Genomic DNA, 22,051 nt, shown 5'->3' with positions numbered 1-22,051 from the left:
TTGCACATGGCCAGCCCAGCACAAGCACTAGTGCCAGCATACGGGAGGGAATAAGAGTGTGTACACCTGCATGTGTGTGTGCAGAGGGGCTCCAACTGCCTTCCGACCATACCCTGAATAACATGGAGATTTTTTGAGATGTTTTTGTCCAATTTTAAGTAATACTGTTTATGACACATCGACTGCATCAACAGTCTGCGGGATCAATCTTCTAGTTGCAAATTTTTCCAGCATCAAGCTGTGTCTAAGTACTCAAGTATTCATCCCATATACCCATATTACGCAGGAAAAGAACTTCCATAATGAAAAGCCATCAAGGTTTTCTGGTACACATCCGAAAAGGTGCTTTAGAATGCTCAACTTGACCTCTTTGCGGCCAGACACTGAGATTTTGCTTCAACCCAAGAATTTATTAAGACTTACATGAAAATATTCCATCTTAACATAGTACACATTGGTAGCATCTGAATACATATTTACAGATTTATTTGAACTTTTCTGAACTGCAATTCTACAACCGAGCAACATATCCATAAGTGTTTCATAAACTTTCAAACACTTACATATTTATACATATAGTTTTTGCATATATATATATAAAAATATTTTTGAGACTCAAGGACTGAGAATAGTCAAAAGGACATTATTGCTACATTTCCATATTTACAAAAACAATGCATAAAACCATTCAGAACACCAAGCCATTGCAAAATAAGTTTCAAAAATCCCCAAATTATAAAAATATAAATTTTAAGAACGAAAAAACCCAAACCTCTTTCAGCTAAGTGTCCATTAAGTACCGAGACATCTATAATTATAACAACTAGTTTGTCTACAGTTGCTCTGAAAGCCAACACACTACGAAAGAGCTTTTATAGCGTTAAACTGAAAATGCTCAACAACAAGTATGCATAAGAGTGCCTCCAAACAACTGGCTAACTTTGGAAAGGTGCAACAGCCTATGTAAGTTCAGTGCAAATGGCTACTTTTTGACTAACTCTGAAAGACAAATTCCTGTAACAATAAACCAAATGCACAGGTATATAAAGAGTGTGGTATTCAACATTACCTAAAATAGTGTGTGTATTTACAATTATCTTGCATTTGGGCAGTTAGTTACATATTTAAAATGCATGTAAACTCAACCAAACTCCTGGTAAAGTATAAGTTACAGAGTGCTTAAGTGCATTGTAAATAAATAGGTACTTAACTAGTACTCTGTCTCTGAAAAATGCTTCTCTCAATGCTAATTTCTAGGTGACAGAAACAAAGGTGAAAAAAAGAACCAGCAGTGTTTCTGATGGGAAGAGAAGGGGTTACAAGATACTTAAGCACAACAGATACTGACCCCAAAGCCTTGTATCTGTCAAACAAGACTGCACCCATTTAAAAATTCAGTGCTTCCGAGTTAAGCTCTTCTTCATTATGATCTCAGCACTGCTATAGAGATGGAAAGATGAAATGACTTGTCATGGGGGGAATAGCCCTTTCCAGTGAGCATTATCCAAGCTGGCCTGTGAGAAATATTCACCTGGGTATGACAAGATAAGCAAAGGGCCCCCAGGACAGAATTTTTTGCTTCTGCTCTTTCCAAGATAAGATGACTCGTTAAACTGCCTCTCCTCCCAACACACCATTTACTGTAAACGACCCTCTTCCTGTATTTTGACCATCTCAGCATGTCCCACCTATCTTTGGTGAACACTTTGGGACTCTGCTTTTATCAAGTATCTCATCCCTCCAGCTTCGGCTGTGGGGGATGCTCTGTGGTGGGATGTGACCCAGCACGGACAGGCCAGTGGGATATGGACCCACAGAAACCTAGTGACAAGTCTGCATGGGTGACAGCACAGGTAGGAAATGAAGACCGAGGTCCACACTCTTCCTTGCCACTGGTTCAAGCCCCAGTGCTTGAACACTAGTGTGTTTACTGCTGTGCAGACCACCACGTCCTTTGGACATACACCTCTCTTGCCCACGTACCCACAGACCCCTTGCTGGCCTCTGACCTGCAGTATCTGTCTGGGAAAGCTTCTCTGGCTTGGCTGGATGTGGAAAGGGGGCTGCAAAGCAGTTAGCTTTATACGTTTATTTCTTAAATTCAACAAAACAAGATTAACTAGAAAGTGACTACATGCTTTCCAGGCATGGATCCAGAGAAGGATCGCTGCAGATTTGGTTTGATCTGTAGTCATCTCATTCCACACCATGGCTCAGGATTTCTTTTTTTTTTTTTTTCCTTCAGATCTGGCGCTCTACTGCAAATACACACAATATAGCAAAATATATACAGCTTCAGTTAACATTGCAATGATGCCTGTAACCGTGCTCAACAGATTAAGTTTATGTGAAACAGTGTGTGGTAAAGAACAGTATTACAACAACATTTCAGCTACACAGTGGTAGTAGTGAGTAAAAGTAAGAGAAATTATTGAAGTCCTCCCTCTCTCACCCCCTGCACAATACAAACAGCGAGTACACCTGGGCTCCTCTTCTTCCAGGCACCATTCAAACATCTTCACGTACCAGGAGAGGCTGAGTAGATGAAGTACTGCTACCCACTGAGTTAATCCTCACGGAGTGATCTGTAGCATTTCCTTGACTGGAAGGTGGAGTTGAAAAGTTTGCATAGACCTGCAGAAGCCAAACACTGCTGTCAGTTCCCTGCAGATTGCTCTGTCCCTTCTTACCTGGAGAGCTCACCTTTGTGAGCCACTTCCCACTCTGCTACACCACCTGAGGAACATCCACCTCAGGTGTTTCTTTACAAATCTAAACACACAGTTTCAACGGGTCTTGGGCATAACAGTATTTTTAAGAGTCAGGAACCCCAGTCTCCATTACTAAAACCACTGCAACATACTGTATTTATTTATTTATTTATTTATTATTACGTTTAGCAGCATACTAAATTTAAACTGAGCTTGAAAAAACACAGCTCTAGTTATTACTAGAATGCCCCCCAGAAACCTCGGTAATATTTTCTTCACATTCTTGTTTTTGTTTTGATAATGCCTGCACCTGCCAAAAATATGCTGCAGGATGCAATTGAACACCAGCAGCTTTCAGTTTCCTCTTTTCTCAAATTGTCAGGAAGCCATGCACTCTGTGCCCAAACAAGACATCTAGAAGGTAAAAGGAAGCTTTATTTTTAAACCACAGTTTAAACTTGCTTTTCTAAGACCCAGTTACACTCAGTGGTATTGTGAGAGAAAATCCAAGTCTCTGATGTGCCTCCACTTTTTCTTTGCACTGTTTTGTCCAGTTACCTTCTCGACATGCTTTTACTAGGGGATGGCCAAAAGAATGGTGAATATACTTGTCACAACATACCTCACAGATTATGTAAATACAGCTATGTGAAATAAGAGGCTGAGGAGCAGCAAAAGCTCAATTCCTTCCTTTAGAAAGTTTTTCTAATTACAGCTAAGTATACCTAATGTCTGAGATTTTTCCCAGATGAACAGATTTTCTCATAGTTTAAGAAAGATGAGTCTAAGCAGTAGCACTACGTTTTGTAACATCAAAATTATTAAGTATATTTTGAGTGAGAAACATCAACCCTGTATAGAGTCTTCTCCAGCTGGTGGTCCCTGTTTCATGTACAGGCTTAGACACCTACTGCCTAACGACATGAGGAGGAAAAAGCGAGTAGCCCATACATCACTCCTATCACCCACACTCACAGTGCAGAGCTACATAAATACCGCTGGAAAATTAATGAAGGTTCTTTATTCTTCTGAGCTCTGGTCTAATGTCTTGTTTGAAACTGCTTGGGCTCCATACGGATCATCAGTTTTTTGGAGTCAAAACTTACCCGGGGGGCACTATCTGAAAGCTGCTGTTCTATCAGCTGTACGATCTGTTTAAAAGTGGGCCTCTGTAAAGGATCAGCATCCCAGCAACTCTTCATTATGTCATACCTGCAAAGACACTAAAATTAAGTACTGCTGATGAGGAAACCTGAGAGTTTTTATCTCACCTGCATTGTTATTTGACAGAAAAATGTGACCCATTTGCACAGTTAATGTTGTTTAAATGAGTTTTAAGAAAAGAAATAGCACTGCTAACGCTTGTGCTTATGACAACAAAGGAGTCAGTGCTAATGAGAGTCTCTGGACACAGTTTTCTTTGACAGCTTGCTAAGTACCAAGCCATTTACAACACAGTGAATTGGAGACAGCTCATGAAGAAGATAAGTAGTCAGTCCTCTTGCAGTCAGAAATACAGCACAAACGCAGACGCTGTACAGCCCGATGATACATCTCACTGACTGCTTCATCGGAATTAAAAATGTGTAATACATGCTGTGATCTGTCAATAAGTTACTGACATGGAGCAGATACCAAGACAAAGTGATCAGATGGTACAAGGCATGAGTGTGTTACATTGCTTGTAGCAATACTGACATATACTACACTGGCTAGATTACATGAATCATTTAAAGTGTTAAAGAACTTAAAAAATAATTAAAAACAACAAACAAACAAACAAACAAACAAACCCACAAAAAATGGTGCAGTACAAAGAGTCTTCATGCAAATGTGGAAGGTTCCCTTCCTTTCCACTGCTGCTTATGTGTGGTGACTGGAGGTGCTGGTTGCTCACTTACATTTCAGGGGGTGCACACTCAGGGCTGAACATCCTGTATCCCTCCTTGATCATTTTATAGAACTTGGAGTCCACGGGCATCCCTGGATATGGGCTGCTGCCTGTTGGGAGAAGAGGTGAGCAACAGGGTTTCTACAAAACCAAGATGAAATGGAAGTCCCCTGAAGTACAGATTTTGATGGAGCTTACCTAAAGAGAAGAGTTCCCAAAGCAATATCCCATAAGACCAGACATCACTCTCAAAAGTGTAAACGCAGTTGAAAATACTCTCAGGTGCCATCCACTTCACAGGGAGACGAGCCTTTCCAGGGAAAAAGGATTAAATTAAGACAATGGTCATAAGGCATAAAAAAATTACAACATAAAATCAACTGTTTATACCTATTATGTGCTGTAAATACATGTTAATTCAATAGAAGAATCCAACCAAAAATGGAAATCCCTGGTTTTAGAGACTCCATGTGTTGCACTGTTGTTACTGATTCATCTCTCTATGGGTCTACCAAACTTGTGAAGTTCCCTGTATTCTGATTTTCTACATACTGTGCGATGGTTTATAGGGAATAGCAGGAAGTCAGAGGAAAATAATCCCTATGAACATGGCATGGTTTCTTATGCAAACACTCAAGTCTTCTGTGGACTAGCTACCTTAAATACAGTGCTTCAAGGCTTTAGTCAACAATTAAGACTGCTTAAGCTCCTTGATGTATGAGAAAAAAAAATAATGAAAAAAGAAAATTCACCTGATATAAATATATATTGACATATTTCATATGTTTCTGTGGGAACAGACAAAGTCTTTCCTCTCCCTACTTTGCCCTTTTCTTGTCTGACTGTGGGAGCCAGCCAGGCTTCTGTCCTAAGCATTTATCCTGCCCCAGCACGCCTTCATCTGGGTTAAGATCAGGCCAGATGCAAACAGATGCCTTCTGCGGCCACTGCTTCCTCTCTCCCAGGGCAGCTGCAGCCTATCCTCTTCTGACCCTTTCAGGCTAAGTAAAATCCTGTTGTCAGACTACTCAGGAAACGTAAAGTGTGGCCTAGACACGTAAAATTTAATTACTTACTGCCCACTTCCCGCCTAAGCTGCGGATCTGCACTTCCCACTCCTACCAGCCTTGACGGATCAAGCAGCTCCTGACCTGACCCTGAGCCTGAAAGCAGCTTTTGTACAATAAATGCCACTCAGTGTTTTGACAATACAGCCACGCCTGAATTATTTGGGTTCCCATTGTTCCCTAATCTCAACTTCTAGCCATCCAGGGGCTGGTACCAACTTTATTGTCAAAGACAAACACAAAAACATCTTTTCTCCCGGAGCCTACAGTGGGGATGCTGTATGTACCTGGGACATCAAGGGACTGCTGAGTGACAGCACAGCATCAGAGATATCCGAGATACCCGAGGGGCCATGAACAGAGAGGTTAACTGAGCTTGGTAAACTGCTTCACTGAGACTTGTGGGATTTGCTCTCTTCATCAGTTATGAAGATACCAGACACCTGGATGGGCAACCTTCAGATCATGTCAAGTCCATAACAAGTGACTGACCCTTGACTGCTGAGCAGTCAGCTGGGATGGGGAGGACCTTCTTTTCTTTGAAAAAGGGTGCAAGTGTGAGATGCGTGTACCCTGAAGGCCTTAGATAGCTGCACATACCTAATGCAGACCTAAAACATTAATCCAGGCAGCAAAAATCAGTTTCAGATGCAAAAGACCTCTACCTCATAGCATACTTCTCCAGTTTTAATCACAGTCAGGCTTGATTTTCTTTTGTAGCAGGGCTCCTTTTACTACTCTTTAAAGGGGACTTCAAATACTGACAATGCAATCTGCATTGCTTCTAAGTGTCTGGTAGGTACTAGTATAATGGGTACTCTGCTGAATAGTTTGTTCAGAAGAGTTTGTTGTCTTGTACATTTCTTGTCTTGTACTATTACAGGATTTGACCTATAGCTGAGAGTTAAAGCTGTAGTTGTTATTCATACAGGGTTAAAATCTGTATATAGAATCAGAGAAAACTAAGGCTTTCTAACCTTTCACTATGCCCTAATCAATAAATTCAGACTTTAGAATCCCATTTCCATTGTCTGAGTAATGTTATATAGCAAAAACCAGGATGTAACCCCCTGAATATTTAGATATTTCAAACATAAACTATTTCAGTAACATATAAATACAGCAAGTTTCAAATCTTTTTTTTTTTTTTTAGGGTTGACCTGTCAGAATATTGCAGTAGTAAAATGTGCAATTAGTCACAGAGCTGTAACTTCTAGTATATTCATATGTAACAGAGAGATGGCGTGTTATACTGGTGCAGCAAAAACATCTCCTCCACCATGACATGCATTCAGATGTTTTTTTCCAGCATAACAACATGTATATATGAGGGCTTTTGTCAACACATGCATCTACATCAGCAATTGCCCCTTTTCACATTCCCGACCAGCACAAACCTAACAGCAGGATTGGGAAATCTAGATTTTGGTCTAATAAAGATTTTTTGCAAGTTGAGACAACAAGAAAGCCCCTAACTTAAAACAGGTGGATAAAGCATCACATATACTTACGTTTCCTTTGACCACATAATTTGAGTCATTCCTTATATCTCTTGCCAGGCCAAAGTCACAGATTTTTGTTATTCGACCATGAGTGAGAAGAATATTTCTTGCGGCCAGATCCCTATGAATGCACTAAACAACAAACAGACAAACAAACAAAGTTATTTTATAATATTCTTAACAGACTGTTGCTTGGTTACATGCTTTCTTAGCTATAAACTTACTACATTATGCATTTTGTAGCAAGCTGAAAGTCATAATGAATCCATATGTTAATAAGCGTACTCAAATGATTACAAATTCTGGTGTAGTATGTTTACTATCATGACATTGATCCACACAGTTAAGGCTGCCTATGCATTTATTTATTTTAGAAAAGACCGCCTGCAGTCACTTTGAATTTTCCAGCAATTCACATTTGCAGCTAAATATTAATGTACTTATTCTATGCCAGGGACATAATTTTTTCTCTGACTTTTTGATAAGAAGCAATTGGCCTGCTTCCTAACACGGGACAAATAAGAAGAAAATGTGGTTTGTCTCTAAAATAATTCCAGTCTTTTATTATGTGGCTATTCTGACTGAGGGGAAAGAGCTGAAAACAGGGAAAATTATGGTAATGATTCAAAGCATACAAGTTAGAAAACTGAATCCCTCTTCAAAAACCTCTGGAAAAAAAGTTTTCCTATGGAAAACTTAAGGTATTAAGTACCTTGGAGAGTTTAATAAGCAGGCCTAAATATTTGATAATATTGTCAATCTTCACAGGCCAGTATCTTTCTATGAACGTCACATGTTTGATGACCTTGCTAGCTTATGTTCCAGCACTCATCTGAGAAGTGTGCACATGTTTGCAACTGCAGCTCCAGACGGGTGGCTGAGTTTTCCAGCAGTTGTATTTTCTTTGTGTGCAACCAGAGCCCATCTGTATTTCTTAGAGAATGGATGTATTTCTCTAATGAAATGATCTCTTTTTTCATCTGGAAGGGACAGTGCTAAGCTCCTGCTGTGCTGATGGTATACAATATGCAGGGAACGGCTGTCTAAAAAGTAGCTGAATTGTTCAATTTTTCTCTGCAATTTTTTCCTTGAAATATGAAACTTGTGGAATTCCCTACAAAAAAAATATATATACTTAAAATATCAGGAGAGTTAAGCAAATCGAATTCAAAATGATAACTGCAAGTCACATAAGCAATGTAATCTCTGCCTCCTTGGCATGCTTACAGAAGGAAATATGTTTAATGACAATTAGTGTCCCTGGGGACTCTCATTGCATCCCAATCCCTATCTTCACTTCGCATACCTAAAGCTGAGAGCTTTAACTACACTGAAGCAGTAAAAGTGCTGGAATGCCCAAATGTCCAGCTTCTCTGCCTTCTTCCTCCAGAAGCAGTGCAGTTTGCCTTGAATACAGACTTTGTCTATGGGAGGAAGAAGAGTCTTGTGATCAAGGCACCGTGTGCTTGATAAGGGACTTATACCCCCAGGACAGACTCCTGTTCCTCCTCTCTCACAGAGGCACTTTTATTCCTCTGAGTCTGGATACAAAAACGAGTTGCAAAAAAGCAGCTGGGCACTCTGTGATGTTGGGCTGAGTGGACCATTCCCGAGGGCATGAGGCAATCTGAAGCATCTTACCCATCATCCCAAGCCACTCTGCATTCCCTAGCTGAAGCTAAGAGCCTCTACATACACAATGACTGAAGAGGACCAAGCACAGAAACTGTTAGCACAGTGTAACTTAATTGTGCGGTAAAGCCATTAATTCTGCACTGTCGAACAGATATTACATGTTACTTCCCAAGCTTATGGTGCTGTGGCGTAATATTCATTATCACTTCTGCTACTCAACTCCACAGTGTGTTTTTTTTATCAAGGGAAAAAATATAACAAAAACAATCACTGGGAATGATGCACAGTGAATCCTGGGGTTATTCTGGAGGAAAGTAAGAATAGAGAATAAATATGCGTGCTAAGCACTGGACGTCCTGAATAGTGCAGAATGCAGGAGTCTGGTAAAGACCATTAAAATCTGTAATGCAACATGTTTGTCTGTTGGGTTCGTTTTTAAGCTGGCAACAGATAGAAAAAAAAAAAAATACTTCTAAGGGTTTGTAAGGAGAAACAGGGGGGAAAAAAATCAAGTTTTATTGTGGACTTGCTTTGGAACAGAATGAGAGACACATTTCCCACTATTAATGCAGGTTCACAGAATTACCATCAATTGCTCAAGAGTTATTTTAATTTTTTTTTCCTTTTTTTTTTTCCCTTTATCCAAGGTGCACTTGTACGATCCTGTCACAATGTTTACATAGTGAATAGCATTTTTGAAGAATAACGTAGGAGATGCCATAGAAAGATCAGAATTATGCAGTGTTTAAAACCTGTATTCTTTATCAGACCCTTTCTGTTTTGCCGTGCCTCTCCCAAGAAACCTGGAGAGTGCCTGTTATGCTTAGTGTAGCCAATGAAGATCATCTGTGGGTCTCTAGGCTGATTCTGTCTTTTTAAGAAAATTTAAAAAAGAAAAAAAAAAAAACAAGATGTACCTTGTACATTAAGCCATAATGTTAAAAAAAAAAAAGTATACAGTGTGATAACTGCTCTGTTTAAGGCAGTATTCAGCGTGAGACATGGAAGTGCAGCTTTGTTTAAAACTGAACAGATACTCAAGGCGCTTTTATGCAAACAGATCAGCCATCTTCTCAATGTTCTTTAGTCTGTAAACTCTCCAGCAATGCCACAGAGAATAAATCTTAAACTCTCAAGATTTAATTGCTTTTGAGGATGTCCACATGTTAAGTTTTTCTGGTTCTTTCATGAGCTCCATCTAATTGCCGTACACCAGAGAAGCCTGAAAAACTAACTCCTCAAGGCTCACTCCTGCAGGTTTTGGTGTCTCCAAAGCTATCAAAAGTTTTCACTTAACTACCTGTGTGCTACAGAAAACAAGTGAAGAGCTGAAGATCGAACCTGCAAGAATCACCTCCCAAGCTCGGATGAGTTCATCTGTTGTCTTCCAACACATGACATTAACTTACATTTTTAGAGGCAAGGAAGCTCATGCCCTTTGCCACCTGGTAAGAGAAGCTTAGTAGATCTTCAACATCTAGAGCAAGTTCATCATCTTCCAGCATGGAAAGGGTAACATCCTGATCAGTGTAGGATCCTACACAATATAAACATCAACAGCTTTTGAGCATACCAGGTATAATCATCTAGAAACAGTCTTCTGTTAAACAGATCAGCAATCTGAATAAGCACTACAACTAGAGCCACATAAACAGCTCAAAGCAAAATATAATAGTGACACTTCATTTAAGTGTGGAAAAATAGAAGACTGTAATTTAGCACATTGTTCTTTTTTAAGCCGTCTCATGTTTTTTTTAACTGTCCCCATCCACCAGAGAAGTAACATGAAAAAATCCATAAAGTCTTCTTCTCTACACTCCTAACAGCAATTTTTCATCACTGTACTCACCAGACTTTACTGGTCTTTTTTTATCAGCTTTTGGGGGGACTGCGTATGACACTCCTGGTTTCATGTCCATGTACTCATTGGCAGCATCACTGCAAAGGCAGCAGATGAAAAGAAATATAATTTAGGTAAAAAGACCTCAAAAGCAATCCAAACAGAAAGATAATTACACTGACCTTCTGAATACAATGCTTTAGAGATGATTACAAAAACATGGGCAGTAAAAAAGATGAGAAAAGACTTGTACAGAAAGAGAGGTTTATCAGTACAGATAGCAATGCATCAGGTAAGCAAACAAAACCTTTCCTACGTATACTACTTATATAGACTTCAGTCTCTATAAACTAATGGCCCAGTGTTTCACAGGACCTGCTAGGGCTTCCTTCTGCTTGGGCCAGTTTCTACTAGCATTTCAGCAACTGAAGTGGCAATTGAAATGCAGAAGACAAATGGTAAAAAATACCAAGTTCAGAGCTTCCTAAGTCTCCGAGTGGATTCACATGTATGTCAAAGAGTCAGCCAAGGCTTGGGAAAGTCATTTGCTATGTGTTTTTTTAAGTTTTCTTATCAATATATACATTGCAACTGTACTAATTTTCATACTGCATGGTTTATAAAGTTAGGCCCCTTTAGAAACGACAGATGCACTTTGGCATTTTTCACTTTCCTGCCATTAGAACTTATACCATAGTCCTTCTTTATCCTGAAGTATCTGTTTAGTTTATGGACAATAAGTACAGCCACATTGCTAACATGGAAAGTAGCTATGAGATCACTGACAGCTTTAGTCACCACCAAACCACAAACACATGTGAAACATTCAGCAGCTGCAACATTACTGTAAATACTAATCCAAGAATTTGGTAAATACCCCCTCATTAATACCTCAATTTACAAAATAAGCCCAAACAGTGATATCCCTGTACTAAGGAGAAGACAGACCTCCTATAGCAACTCATAGCTTTGTGTTCATGCTATCTGTGGTACCAACCTCCCTGGTATCACCATCTATCCACGCATTTATTGCCACAGCACAAACAGCTTCACTAGCACTATGCATTGCTGGGAAAAAAGGATTTTATCACCTCCTAAGGGGCTTCCTGGTTGCTTTGTGCCTGCCAACACAGAGTGATGGGCCCACTGGGGCAGTGAACAGACTAAAAATAAAAAATGGGCAGGTATTGTATCAGATCCTAGGTTCTGGAAACTTATGTCTCCCTCACTTTGCAAAAGGAAGGAGTTAGCAGGAAATATGCTTGGAAACGTACTCATAAAGAACTCGGGCTTGATCTAAAACTGAACTGATAAAAATATACAGATGAAGTAACTGACAAATAAAAGTACAAGACCAATCTCTGACATGGGCTGGAGCATCACACAATCCAGTGAGCTACCAGGGGCAGCTTGCCTCTAACACTGTAAGGCACTGTTTTGGTTGTAGAAAGTCGTTTCTGAAGGCAGGAACTTGTGAGAACCCAGAATATTAACACCACAACACTGGGGGGATTGTTATTCAAGCTGCTAAATGAGCACTGCCAACGTGGAACACAGTAATGATAAACACAAATACATATGAAGATTGGAGCCAAGGAGCTGCATGAAATAACTACAGGAAATTTGATAAAGAAGTAAAACACAGAGTGTATACAATGAATTGAGCTCTGTTAGAATAAGCCACCCACTGTACAAATCATCTCTTTAACTAAATTGTTTCCTTACACAGCAAAGAATCTTCAAAGCCTGCTGCATGAAAGACTTCTCCCAGTTTTTCATCCCTAATGAACTTCGATATCCCCTCCTTCTCAATCTCCTGAAAACACAAGTACATTTCAGCAGGTCGCACTTACGCTGAGGGCTCTGCCTGCTGCAAAAGGTTCTCGTAAACAGCTGCGTGTTCTGTGTGTTCTTCATGTTTTGGACAAATAAACGAATCCCGCTTCCGCCTCAGAAAATTTAAGAGATCACCATAGCAGCAGTATTCTGTAATGACCAGTGTGGGTCCTGTGGATGTACATGAGGTTGAGAAAGCAGGTGAGCATTGTCTTCAAGGCAGAAAACCTTACACAAAGACAGCATTCAGCTAGGCACACAGGCTGGTCTATCAAAGATCACACTGCCTAATGCTGTCTAGACTTGAAAAGTTACAGACAAGCAATCCAGCATCTTCCCTTTCACAGATTATTGTCCAGCTAAAGCTGTGTCACTCCCAATTAATTTTCACCCCCCTCAATAGTATAGCATTGTACAAAAAATTAAACAAATAAGTCTTTTTCTCTTTCTTCATGTGATAATGTGTCTGGCCAGACACATCTGTTTGATTTTGCTCACTTCCTGAAGGAAGTTATTTGTTCCAAACATTCGAGTAATTCAAGCTTCAAACATTAATCCTTTTGATTCACTTCTGTTTACAGTAGAGCTTCACACTCCTTCAGTAATGTTTTGGAAATGATGTAGAGTGTTATATTCCGCAGTATAATAGGAAAAATCATTCAAACAGAACAGCCTGCTGCGACAGAAAACTACACTGCACAAGGTCTTAGAATATTAAAATGAAATCGGAAAGGAGAATCAAGTCATCTCCAGCACGGATGTTTATAGATCAAATATATGTTTTCTGAGTGAATGACTGCAGCTATGGCCCCTGAATATGTAATCATGCTGCATGTTATTTCAACTGTAAGGTTATTCTGTACCACCATTTCCTAACCTCAATAGCTGATTTCCATTTTTCTGCAGTTCATAATTATAGCTTTACTAACAGTGAAAGCAGCGTTTGTGGTGGGATTTGCTCACAGACCCCACATTTCTTCAGCTGTCTGAGACAGATATGCATTCAGGCCAGTGATTCTGGTTTGCTGACTACTTGAAGTTGCTTCATCCTATTTTTAAATCATTAGAAGTGAAAGTGAGAAACACTTTGCCTTTGTCTAAAGCTATGAATTTTTACAAGCTCCTTTTCCTTGAAAAAAGGAAGCAAGATATGTTCTTACAGAACAAAGTTCTTACAGAAGAACTTACAGAAGAGCAAGTTCTTCTGTAAGGAACAACACCATTTTTCATACTCAAAAGCATATAAGTTAAAAATATGTGACAGCATCACTCAGTATTGACACTTCAGCTATTTTGTAGCTTTCATTATATATGAAAACAAATTTTTAAAAGTTTATTGTTTATATTTATTTTTAAAGTTATTGAATATAAAATACTTGGGTTGTGCAATGCTTCATTTTGGAAACTTTTTCTCAACTTTCGAGTACTTAAACTCCAGTGGTGCATTAACAGATACACTTGCATTCTATTTGAAAAACTAGAAGATCTGTTAAAAGACTTTTGACTTTTCAGTCAAAAGACTGGAAGACTCTACAAGGTATGGCTGCTGATTTCCCCCTGAATACCAGCAAGTTTTATCTTTTCCCGTTCCTGAGAAACAGTGTGGTGGAGGAAAAAACCTTAAGTTATACGTTTTGTCACCTCTCAGCGAACTTCATTTTTAGCTGCAGCTACAGTGGTCTTGTCACTGTTAGCAGGATGAGCCTAAAACCTAGATTCAGGAATTCACAGATGATAGTCGTGATGATCTGCAACCTGCCTAAGGAAGACACGTATTTAAGATTTCTATACTTAGCAGCACTGAATTCATCTTTGTAAGGTTCTTCCTTCTGACAATAAAAAAGGAGTACAAATAATCAATATCCGCTGATAACCCTACCTCCAATAGTGCAAGCTCCAAGTAGATTCACGATATTAATGTGGTTACCAAGGTAACTGAGAACTTTTAGCTCTGACATCAAGGCTTCTCTTTCTGTTAAATGGGCGCTTGCTGCAAAGCAAAACGCAATGTTCAGTAAATAGCACACCTACCAGAAGGAAGTTAGAAAAAATTGGGCAGTGTACTACAGCAACTTACGTTTTAACATTTTTACTGCTACTGTCATTGCGGCATCAGATTTAAATAGACCGTAAGCAGTGGCTTCTACAACTTTTCCAAAAGCTCCAGCACCAAGGGTTTTGCCTAATAAAGAAAAAAAAAAATCTTTACAAGAACTTGGAGCATTTCTTCCTGAAGGGTTCAGCATTTTATTTTATGATATTAGAGAAGATAGTGTATATACACCTGCTTGCTTTTTGTCCCCAGGTAAGCATGAGCAATTATCGCTATTTGCATTCCTGCACATCTTTTTGACAAAACCCTGCTGTGTTTAACCAAAGTCTCATATGAGACTTGAAGGTTTCACCTTGCAGATGAAGTTAAATAAATATAAACTAACCAAAACTCAACCGGTTTCTAGGAAATTCCCATTTGTGATCATAAGGAAGCTGTGTTGGGTCTATGTAAACATAGTTGTTTCCATTTATTTCTTCAACAACTTTCCACTGAACTTCATATTTGGGTTTCTGAAAAGGAAAGAGAACGGCTGTCACTCCTGAAGCTTCCCCAGGCAGCTCCCACACTTTAACAACTCAGGCAGAGGAGCTGCTGATTTTACCTGCAAATATATGTACACCAGGATCATGACTATGATGCACATCAGTCCAGCAGCAACTCCAAATGCGATTAGTAAAGGTGTGAAAAGGGTATGGGTACGGATTTGCTCTGGAAAGAAACAGAGAAAATTCTGCTTGAATACCAAGCATAAGAAACTAAATTTAAAATAATCAGGTGAAAAAGCTTTCCTCGATTCTTTCTTATGAAACACAGTCTGGGGCTTCCATTTTCCCAGATGCACTCCATGTCCCTCAGAGCCACTTCTCCTGAATGACAGTGCTGGCCAGAACTGGCACAGAAACCACGCGGCGTGCTTCCTAAAGAGCCTCAGCTTCGCCAGCTCAGGAGGCACAACACTGAGATCAATTAAAGTGTGATTACAGTCAGCTTAGGGCACAGAAAGAAGCTTGTTAAGGGGACTTTTCCTAAGTCCTAATTTCTCTTCCTCTCTCTCCCCCCCCCCAACCCCAAGTGTGATCTCTACAACCTAGTCTTTAAAAGCAGATGTTGTACAGAGTAGTGAAAGAATACTGTTCTACCTCAAGTCTGGCTTATTTGTTTATATGTTGTATCTGGCTATAACAGGGAAAAAAAGAAGCAGCAGAACACGTGATTTTTTTTCCAAAGCAAGTAAAGATTTACAAACATATTTCAAGTCATCTGTGTTCTAGTGTGTTTTTTTTTTTTTTCTTAACAAACCCACAAATACTGCTACAAAACTCATAAAGCACTTCTGCAGTACATTGCTGTTACTCCTTTTACAAAAGCAGGGCCCTTAGGCTCCAGTCAAGATTGGGACCACATTTTCCTGAGACGCGGTAAAAAACATAAAAATGCAGACTTTTCTTGAAAGAGATGATGGTTAAAACAAAGACAGGAAGAGAAAAAGGGATAGAGAGAAGGCAGCCTGGTGCCATGCTGCAGGTGCTTTGCCCCTGTGCCAGATCATGCTGCAGAGGCAGGAGAAAAAGGCTAACTACTGCTTGGTAGTTTTGAAGCAGCAAACATACAATACCAGAATATTAACTGAGAAGTGAAAGCAATACTTTGGCAGGCAGAACAAGTACTGTAATATATTATCATATACTGAGCCACAGTACCATCTACATTATTATGGCAAAAGCAACGCACTTAAAAGATGAATTCTTGCATGACAGAAAGGGCTGAACAGCACCAGCATTAACCATTCTTTCATGTTCACTGCCTTGTTCACTCCAGACAATACCTTTAATAGCGAAGTTGAAGAAAGCAGAGCTCTTGTCACCATTGCTGGAAGCCTCGCAGCAGACGGTGCCGGTGCTCCTGAACATGCTGGCGTTAATGGTGCTCTCAACCAGGATCCGCTCGAAGGAAGGCACCGAGGAATTTGTGTAACTGATTTTCACGTCCATGGGGGATATTGTTGGTGAATCATAATACCTGGGGAAAACAACAGTGACAATTACCTGCTGTGGACTGCTGCTTGGAATGAATGACAGGGCCTGCTGTGAAGGCAGATAGTTACAACCAGACCACCAGGTAATTATACCACACTACTCCACAAAGGGACTGAGATGGAGATCTTACCCTCAAAACCCAGCCTACTCACAACTCTCCTTGTCTTCTATGTAGTGGATGAAACTTATAAAACAAGCCAAGTGGAAACCATGAGGTCTTTGCATTTGCTGTTGAGTAGGGAAACACACAGGTGTGTAAGTCCACCATGGGTTTTGTAACCATAAATTCTGCATCTCCAGTTTCAGCTTTAAGCAGTTGTGGTCCATCTCCTACTCTTGAACACCTTCCTCAGGCATTGCTTTATTACAGCACAAAAAAATCCATGAAAAATCCATGATGCACCTACAACACCACCAAGCTTATATGCAGCCAGGAAACAGCCAGTTTTGTTCTTTCAAGATGCTGCTAGTTAAACTAGTCAGAAGTCTGCATCCCTTTTTTAAAATTAATTGCAATGTTAACAATGTCACATATTCACTATATGAGCACACATTACAAAAAATAGGATAATTGTTTTAGGCATAAAACAAATTATGCAGGTAGGAGACATGACTTGCTAGTATGAGATCTGCAAGCACAGTGGAAGTCAACAAAAATCTTAAAATGTGCTTCACAAATGCTCACTTCACAGTGAAACTGTACTGTCTTTTTAGAAGCATGGCAACTAGACATCAGGTTTTATTCATAATAACTCCAGACTTGTTTACTTGTCATATGCTTCATGTGAATAGAAATCTAATTACTTTATGTCTTGAAAAATTATATCATTACACAATAAGACGAAAGATAACAGCCATATTCACAAGTGATTCTGTGATTGTCATTCTGTGAAATTGCATTGAGAATGTGTGCCGTTTGGGGCCAAACTGATAAAAACCTTAGCTAGCCTGCAGCAGAGAGAAAATTTGGCTTTTATTTTTCCTCAGCAGAAAATGTTGATTATTCCCTCTTCAACGTTGGAATACAAAGGGGAGTAATGAAATGTACTGCTCCCTTCCCCTCAAACCACTGCAAATAATGCAATACCTAAAATGATGAAAACAGTGATGCAATGTAACAGTTACCAAGTAATTTTTAAAGTCCTAATTTTTAATTATAAGTTGTGTATGTGGCATGTAGAGTCATTTCTGGAAGCTCTGGTTACTTAACTCACCTCTGCTCAGTTCCTTGGCAAAAATACCAGTATATGGTAGGGGCTGGGAACCCAGCTGCTACACACTGGAGAATGCCATTGCTGAGAATATCCAAAGTGAGAATCTCTGGTTTTGCTGCAACAAACACAAACGAGAGTCACATTTTTATGGGAACACAGAATTTGAGATGCCACGTGCTCATCACCCTAGCAACTTGTGTGCATTATCACCCACGGAGTCAGGTGAACTGAGCTTCCCACGGCAAAGGGCATCCAGGCCTGAACTGGTGTTCTGTGTCACTGGGAAAATTTCAGTTCTTACACTGAATGCATGGGCTGGATTTCAGAACACCTAACCTCCACCACGCATTGGGGTTGATGAAAGATCCTGAAACAGCAGAGCCCAGAGTTTAAGAAAACAAAGACACATTTGTTTTGGAACAAGAAGGCAGTTCCAGTTCCTGCAGAGGATGACTTTACCAGCCTCTAAAAAAGACAGTTTCTCCACAGTTGTACTAAATGGGTCAAACCGCATCTCTTCTGCGTCTGCTCTCTTTATCAAATCTTACCAGCACAGCCCGAAAAGGAACTGCAGTGCAATGCAACCAGTACCTGTCCCCATCCCCACAGAAGGCATCCCAGTAAAACACCAATACCAAAACGCCCAACTGGCTCACTTTCTGAAATGCTACATGTAGAGAAAGATCATATTTGACTGACTACATTAGCTGTCCAAGCAATAATTCATGATTGCTGTGGTAGTTTACGAAGCTGCCTGGTTCCTCATGCCATGATGCTGCCTTCAGGCCAGGACAACATCTACTTGGTTCTGGCAAATATTAGAAAGGTGTATTTCTTGGGAAACTTGAATTAGAAGCTTCATCTCCCATAGCTATCTTAGCTTCCTTGCAAATTATGTTAAAAATAAAGTTAATGGCAAAACCAGACTATATTCCAATGATGTTGCTCACCTGGTACAAATTAATAGCCCATTATTAGTTAATAAAACTTTACAAAATATAAGATGAACTTCTAATGTTCTAGAAAGTTGCGAGGCTGTATTGATGACAGTGGAAGAAAGATGATTTATTTCAGATAAAATCCACACGCAAAGACTGCACGGTGTTAGTTTTTAATGAATATTCTACTCACTGATTAAATTAGAGGCAATAAAACACACGTATACTCTCAATCACGTAGCATCTCCTCATGACTCATGTTACAGGAACCGAATGTTCTTTCGTTTCTAAATCCAAATGTTGTGTTTTATGCAAACCACCCAGAACCGAACATTGTTGCAAAATGTTGAGATGGGTTTTCAACATTACTCATTTGGTGCAGAACTTTCTGATAGCACGCAGCATCGTACACAGTTTTAGCATTCAGGGAATATACATAATTCAGCTTTCTGAAGCTTCTACCAACATGGTTAAATTGTGAAATTGTAATTAGCCATGTGCAAACAGTTTGTTTAGGTATACGCTATGTGTTAGGCAACGTTACAACATGATAAAACTCTGGCTGTGCGTCTGTCCCAGCACCTGTAGCACTTTCTTAAAAATGTCTTGAACCTCTAATCTCGCTGGGTTTATGAATTGCTTTTCAGCTCTTATTAATGTTGATTCTGAATGCAGCAAAGACTCATAAGAGGTCACTTCTGTTTTAACTCAGTGCTCTGTATGACAACATAGTGGAATCAATTGCTTTTTATTACCAACTTCTTCATCATTTAGCACAGAGAAATAAATGTCTACAAAATAACATCTAATAGGTATTGTCTATTATCACAGCCAGAGAGCTTTCCTCCTGCAGTCACATTTTCTGGACTGGATTGAATCTTTTTGTAGTATCATGGTGACTCCTTGTTTGCTCACTGCATATTGCAATGACAAGAAAAATGTTGATCTTGGTTTCACGTGATCTCTAGTGCCATGACCAGTTTTCTCCTTGCAGCATGAGTCCCAACCGCACAGATAGTATTTTGTTGACTATAATTAAATCCAGATACTTTTTTGCACTAAATGCAGAGATACAAGTTTGAAGATTACTCCACTAATTGCTAGATGCACAGTATCTTGCCACTCTGGAGATTTCTACAATTTCTTAATTGTAACTCAGTTCAGCATGCTGCTTGTCAAGTTGTAATTTTCTTTTTGGCTCCTAATGTCAGAGCTCCTTCCTTCCCTACTTTATGTCACACTTACTATGACTGACTACATTTTATTTTAGCAATTTAGTATTGTTTCAGATTAGCATATGCGATTGCTAAATGTGTTTAAATGAAAAGCAACTATTTCTGCACAGGGTTTTTCATGTCTTTCAGCAAATGCTTCAGCATCGATTTGTGTTTACGTGAAGATATCCTCCTGATTATGAATCCTGTTTTACCTGTTTGATTGCTTTCTGCTGATTACATGCCCGAGCCAGACTTGTAAACACCAGAAGCTAGATCGCAGCTTATGCAAAATCCCAACTGACAACAATGCCAGGTCACAACACATGATTAGACCAGTACCTGGCCCACCCACACGACTCTCCTGTGGTAGTTACTCTATTTCAAAAAATATGTTATATTGCTGTGCAGTTTGGGTTCCATACCTGAACAATGAGCGTTTTACATGCTACTGAAAACAGGAGGTTATTTTTCCTAAAAAATGAACCCTCAGAAGAATCAATCTGTTTCATCTCCTCTTTTCAAAATGAAAAAGATATTTGCAGTAGTTGCATCAAAATGCCAAAAGAAACTCTTTCTGAGTCAAGTGTATCAAATCTGTTTCAGCAGTGTCTGTAGTCAGCCACGGCCACACTGAATGATAAACAGGGCTCTACTGAGATGGCTTCAATACCTTCATTGTATCCCAAGGCTGATCTTACTGCTTACAAGACCAGTAGCTAAAGCAAGGAAGGAGACCTGAACGCTGATGGTTGCACAGACAAGCCATTCAGAAGAACTACATCACAAACATTCTCTCCTGCCACTGCCATACTGATTCACGGTGTTGCTCCTAGCCTGGTTTCCTAGCCACGACCCACAGGGCTTTCAGCCTTTTATCAAGTAGGAGATTCCTCAAAAGCAGCAGCAGCATGGAGCTCTGCACTGAGAACTGACAGCTGATGGTGACAAACCTGTTTATTTTTATATATTTTTTTAAATGGTATTTTGCCCAGACTGTTCCTGAGCAGCCTGAAGAGCCCATAGTCCCTTGCTCCAAGCACGCGTATGATGCCACTGGTTGGAAAACATCATCGAGCCTCAAGGGAACTGATGACTCCATGGGCAGCCTGCAATTTCTTCCATTCCTGCACAGAAACTAAACTTCTTGCTCAGCACTGTGCTCAACTATGCTGTACAATAGTAGAATTCCCCCTTGTGACTATGACCCACTCCTACCCAAGGTGGCAAAGGATATTTGAAGTTGCCAGCACCCTCAACTCAGAAATCATAGCTAGGGAACTGAAATGTTGAAATGTACAACACCACAAATGACATTCATAGAGAAAAAGAAATGCCATGTTCTAAAAGGAGCCCAAGTGGCATTTCTAGACCCAAACTACAGCATTGCAAATATTGACACTACAAATGTTGAACTTCAATGATAATTAGGCAGAATTCAGAAAGTAGTATCCAGAATTTTATGCATTTGTGAAGTCTCAATGGTCCTCTGCATCAGCCCATGCCCAGAGAAGGATCTATTACTGCTAAAGCACTTCAATGACGTATTTGCAGCACATCCACTCATTTCCTACATATTTCATTGTCCTAGGCTTGAAAGCACCACTGTCTACCTTGCCTTAGTTTCTCCTCTTTGCCCTCAGTCCCCTCCTTAAGCTTTGCCTTTAGTAGCTGCCAATATTTGTCTGCTGAGAGTGTGAAATTCTCTGACAGGATGGTTCTGCTACGAAGGATGGAGTTTCCTGGACGTTTCATTTAATTCATTCTGAAGTTCAGCTTTTGTCCTGAAGAATGCTTCTTGGAACTGAGACCGATGCTTTTTATTTTTTTACAAGCATATAAAGACGACAGCATGTGCGTTTGTAAAGCTACACAGATTTCTCTAAAACAATGGAGATGTATATTATTATGCAGATGTATTTAGATACCAAAAGGCACAAGTGAATAATTCTTCTGTCAAGTTTTCAAACTTCACATCCAACTCAAACAATTTAAAGAAAATTAATAGCTTATCTTGGCTGCCAAAAATGCAAATTATATGTATACATATAAACTCTGTATATCCTGATCCATGTTACATTATCAAAGTTTTATGGTCCATGCTCATTTCT

At 39.7% G+C, this 22,051-nt stretch overlaps 1 protein-coding gene across 2 annotated transcripts in view; it reads right to left on the bottom strand.

Moving 5' to 3' along the window:
• Positions 1-458: 458 nt before the first annotated feature.
• KIT (KIT proto-oncogene, receptor tyrosine kinase) overlaps positions 459-22,051 on the bottom strand; it is a 54,020-nt gene continuing 32,427 nt past the window's right edge. For both annotated transcript variants that reach the window (XM_068680345.1, XM_068680346.1), the window contains 14 exons: positions 17,789-17,903; positions 16,364-16,557; positions 15,140-15,246; positions 14,921-15,047; positions 14,560-14,664; positions 14,362-14,472; positions 12,500-12,653; positions 10,656-10,744; positions 10,216-10,343; positions 7,181-7,303; positions 4,801-4,912; positions 4,613-4,712; positions 3,818-3,923; positions 459-2,634 (listed from right to left, as the gene is read on the bottom strand). In XM_068680345.1, the coding sequence (XP_068536446.1) occupies positions 2,509-2,634; positions 3,818-3,923; positions 4,613-4,712; positions 4,801-4,912; positions 7,181-7,303; positions 10,216-10,343; positions 10,656-10,744; positions 12,500-12,653; positions 14,362-14,472; positions 14,560-14,664; positions 14,921-15,047; positions 15,140-15,246; positions 16,364-16,557; positions 17,789-17,903 (1,697 nt within the window). In that variant the 3' untranslated portion in view covers positions 459-2,508. The remainder of the gene's footprint in view (positions 2,635-3,817; positions 3,924-4,612; positions 4,713-4,800; positions 4,913-7,180; positions 7,304-10,215; positions 10,344-10,655; positions 10,745-12,499; positions 12,654-14,361; positions 14,473-14,559; positions 14,665-14,920; positions 15,048-15,139; positions 15,247-16,363; positions 16,558-17,788; positions 17,904-22,051) is intronic.

Source organism: Anas acuta, chromosome 4, assembly GCF_963932015.1.
Source record: "Anas acuta chromosome 4, bAnaAcu1.1, whole genome shotgun sequence".
In the NCBI taxonomy this organism is placed as follows: domain Eukaryota; kingdom Metazoa; phylum Chordata; class Aves; order Anseriformes; family Anatidae; genus Anas; species Anas acuta.
This window is presented reverse-complemented; position numbering and strand designations above follow the sequence as displayed.